Source organism: Nicotiana sylvestris, chromosome 11 (assembly GCF_000393655.2).
Source record: "Nicotiana sylvestris chromosome 11, ASM39365v2, whole genome shotgun sequence".
NCBI classification, from domain to species: Eukaryota; Viridiplantae; Streptophyta; class Magnoliopsida; order Solanales; family Solanaceae; genus Nicotiana; species Nicotiana sylvestris.
Genome location: NC_091067.1, coordinates 152119886 through 152123785, shown reverse-complemented (window position 1 = coordinate 152123785; position 3900 = coordinate 152119886). Strand labels below are relative to the sequence as shown.

The 3900-nt window shown below is 37.1% G+C and overlaps 1 protein-coding gene across 1 annotated transcript; it reads right to left on the bottom strand.

The window, feature by feature from the left end:
• Positions 1–896: 896 nt before the first annotated feature.
• LOC138881856 (uncharacterized) lies at positions 897–2297 on the bottom strand. The gene is made up of 4 exons (XM_070162144.1): positions 2076–2297; positions 1726–1851; positions 1375–1573; positions 897–1054 (listed from the first exon to the last, which is right to left on the bottom strand). Exons 1-4 carry the CDS (start codon positions 2295–2297, stop codon positions 897–899), a joined length of 705 nt encoding a protein of 234 aa, XP_070018245.1.
• Between the last annotated feature and the right edge of the window lie 1603 nt (positions 2298–3900).

Here is a 3900-nt window from a genome sequence, read left to right as displayed (position 1 = left end):
AATAAAAAAATGCATTCTTAGCTTAGTTAATTTTTTTGGTGAAAATTAAAAGTTTTATTTCGACCAAGTATAATTATATACATCCACTAGTTACATTGGACTCTATAACTAGTCTTCATAATCTCACTACCTATCTGTAGAGGTACAAGTTCCTCTTTCTATTATCTCAACTACCTCTATATTTACATAGGATAACTATTCAAGGACTTTAAGACTCTCTTCCATTTGCTGAAGTGTTGTCCTCTTGTGTGCAATTGCATGGTTATCTCTTTTAGTATCTGTTGACTTTCTTTCTTTGTATCGTGGAATCTCCTTGCATTTCTTTTGCTCCACACGTGGTAAATAGTAGCAGCATATAGGAACTTAAGGATCTGTGCTTGTGGTTTGTTGTTCCTCATTTTCCTGCTTATCCATTCAGTCTCTTCCTCCTAGTTGCTAATTCTCCTATTCTCCCCCAGCCACCTGAGTAGTGCACTCCAGATTTGGGATGAGTAAGAGAACTCGAAGAACAAATGCTGCAGGTTTTCTTCAACTCTAGTATTACATAAGACATAATCAGTTTGGACATGTATGCCCCATTTTTGCAATCGATCAACAGTGGCCAATCGACCCAGAAGTGCCAGCCACAGAATGAACTTGTGTTTTGGTATTGTAGTTGGTCCCAACACTAGCCCTTTCCATTGAACTTTCTGAATCTGTGGTAGAAATGATAGGTAAGCTTTTTTAATGTTGAATTTATCTTTATCACAACAACTCTGTAATGTCACATTGAAGTCCATGTTCAGAAACCATTTCTTTGCATCTAATATTTTCCTTACCAGCCAGCAGGCTTATGCATGTATACTTAGGTGATGTACCTCTTTCCCTTTGATATAGAAGGTATGGATCCATTTTATCTAGAGTGCATCTTTCTTAGTTGCTACAACCCATAGTAATTTGCTGATAGATGCTCTGTTCCATGTATAAAACTCTATGAAGTTCAGACCACCTGCTGAATGTGGTTTACATAATGTCTCCCATACAACCAGAGCTTTCCTTGAACTCTCATGACTGCCTGTCCATAGGAATATTCTGCAAACTATAGTTATGAGTTGAATGACCTTCTTTGGAATTAGAAATACTTGAGCCAAGTAGGTTTGTATTTCAAACAGCACACTTTTATTAAGTTGCACCCTTCCACTATACGATAAGTACTTAGTGGACCAACATCTTATTCTTGGAATCATTGTCTCAACTAGTTGTAGGCATTATTGAATTGTGATCTTCTTTGAGGACAAAGGAACCCCCAAATACTTGAATGGAATCTCTCCCTTTGAGAATTGCATTTCAGTCAATAACTGTTCCTTAAGTTGTTGACTGATCCCTGCCACATACAGTGAACTTTTTCCAAATTTTCCTTGAGTCCAGATATTGTTGAGAAGTGGTGGAACTGCAGAAGCATCAACTTTACAAAGATTGGATCAGCTCTATAACATATAATTAAGTCATCAACAAAACATATATAGACTATCTCCAGCTGCTGCATCTTGGGTGATAGTTGAAATCTGGATTGTGTCTCAGCTGCTTGAGGGATCTATTCAAGTACTCTATCACAAGAACAAACAAGTATGGAGACATTGCATCTCCCTATCTTAGACCTCTCTTAGCTTGAAATCTAGGTGTAAGTCCACCATTTAATAGCAAAGAGTAGCTCACTGTGTTGAGACACTCCATAATCGGGCTTACAAATTTCTCAGGTATCCCAAATTCTAGTAAAACCATTCTAAGAAAGCCCCATTCAACTATATCATATGCTTTTCTAATGTCCACCTTTACTAGGCATCTAGGAGACACTCTTTTTTGTGTGTATCCCTTCATCATTTAATGTGCCACAATCACATTATCTAGAATATTTCTCCACTCAATAAATGTTGATTGTGAAGGCCCTACCAGGTAGTCAACTACTAGTTTCAACCTAGCAGTAATGACTTTAGCTATCATTTTATACAGTGTGGTACAACATGCTATGTGTTTGAATTTCTTCACAAATATGTTTTTTTTACTTTTGGAACTAAAGTTACAGTAGTGCAATTTACCTCTTTAAGCATTTTACCAATTTGAAAGAATTGCATTGTAGCCTTAGTCACCTTCTCTCCTATCAAATGCCAGTATTTCTTGAAAAATTCAGTTGGGAATCCATCAATGTCAGGGGCTTTATCAGCTGGGAGGTCCTTCAAAGCCTGAATCACTTCTGTTTCTATTACTTCTTGTATAAAGAGCAGTTTCTGTTTAGTAGTGACTAGTGAGGCAAGGTCCATCTCTTGTTATGGTTGGGGCTAGGCATGGCATATCAGATGCAGTTGTTCCCAATAAGTTATGAAAGAAGCTTATAAATTCTTTTTGGATTAGAACAGGCTCAGGCAGTTGTATTCCATTTTCTATGCAAATTGTGGAGATTCTATTTCTAGCTTGCCTTGCTTTCAATGTTGCATGGAAAATTTTGTGTTCGAGTCTCCATAAGCTAGCCATGTTGCTCTAGACTTCTGTCGAAGTACTTTCTCATGTATAGTTGTCCATTTTTCCAGTTGTACCAGAGTATCCTTCTCAATTGTTATGAGTTGCTCATTGAACATATCTGCATTCAGTTCCAACTGTATTTGTTGTAATTTGTCTTGCAGTTCATTCAGTTTCCTCTCCAATGTTGACATTTCTCTATTCATATAGGAGGTCTCCAACTCTATTAACTTCAATTTCCTCCAAATTGCGTACATGGTATGTCCTTGTATATGTTGTCCCCAAGCTTTATGTAATGCTTCCTTAAAGTTCTCCTGAGTCAATAGTACATTAACAAATCTGAATGGCTAGGTAATTTCTGTTTGGCCACCTCTATTCTGATGATGATTGGTGAATGGTCTGACAATTACGGGTGATGGTAGAATGCTTCCAGCTTTTCATACCTCATAAACCATAGATCATTACCAAATGCCCAATCAATCAGGCTGTATATTCTATCCTTTGCCTCTCTCTTATTGCACCATGAGTAGGTACAACCATTTCAGCTAAGTTGACCAAGTTCAATTTCATGTATGCAATTTTGAAAGTCCTCTATCTCTGATTGTTTCCCAGGCAGTCCATTAGCCTTATCTTGCACAGAGAGAATTGTATTAAAGTTCCTTAGAACAACCCAGGGATATGTCATCAATGTGCTAATTTGCTTCAATTCTCTCCATATCTCTTCCCTCTCATTTTGTGTATTCATTCCATATACAAAGGTCATGTAACAAGCAAATTATGATTCCTTGTCCTCAACCTTACAGTGTACAAGTTGCATATGAAATACTAAAATTTTTACTGAAACCTTGTGAAGTTTCCAGCAAATCCACAATCTACCTATAGGGCAAGCTGTATAGTCTGCATGTATCCTCTACTAAGCTTTTAACTTTCTCTTTATTTTTTCTGCTATGTTTTGCTTTATTTTAGTTTCTAGACATCCCAGCAGTACCATTTTATTTTTAAGCAAAAAGGATTTCAATTCCTTTTGCATATAGGGCTTGTTCAACCCACTTATGTTCCATGATCAAATGATCATGCAATATCTTTGTTTACAGTATCCCCCTTTATATTAACTTTCTCAGGTTGTATCCTTAGCACATTGAATCTGTTCTACTGTAGGAATTGTTCAACATCTTCAGTTACTAATGAAGACCTTGACCTGGTATCCTTATTTTCTTCCATCATCTGCTTGCCTCTGTCATGACATATTCTTTGAGTTTCCTGACTTTCCTCCATAACATTCACTTCCTTATGGTTTTCCTTTGGTCTATCATTTGTCTTTTCAGAAGCTTCAGCAGGTGGTCCTGCATTTGGCTTGGCCTTCCATTGTTGCTATTTTGCTTTCTTCTGTTGTCTCCTTGGTTGCTC

Coding starts and splice junctions, on each gene's coding strand:
- LOC138881856 (XM_070162144.1), bottom strand. CDS start 2,297: ATGGACCTTGCCTCACTAGTCACTACTAAACAGAAACTGCTCTTTATA. Junction 1,852..2,075: donor TTGGTAAAATGCTTAAAGAG/GTAAATTGCACT, acceptor TAAATGATGAAG/GGATACACACAAAAAAGAGT. Junction 1,574..1,725: donor TTGGGATACCTGAGAAATTT/GTAAGCCCGATT, acceptor GTACTTGAATAG/ATCCCTCAAGCAGCTGAGAC.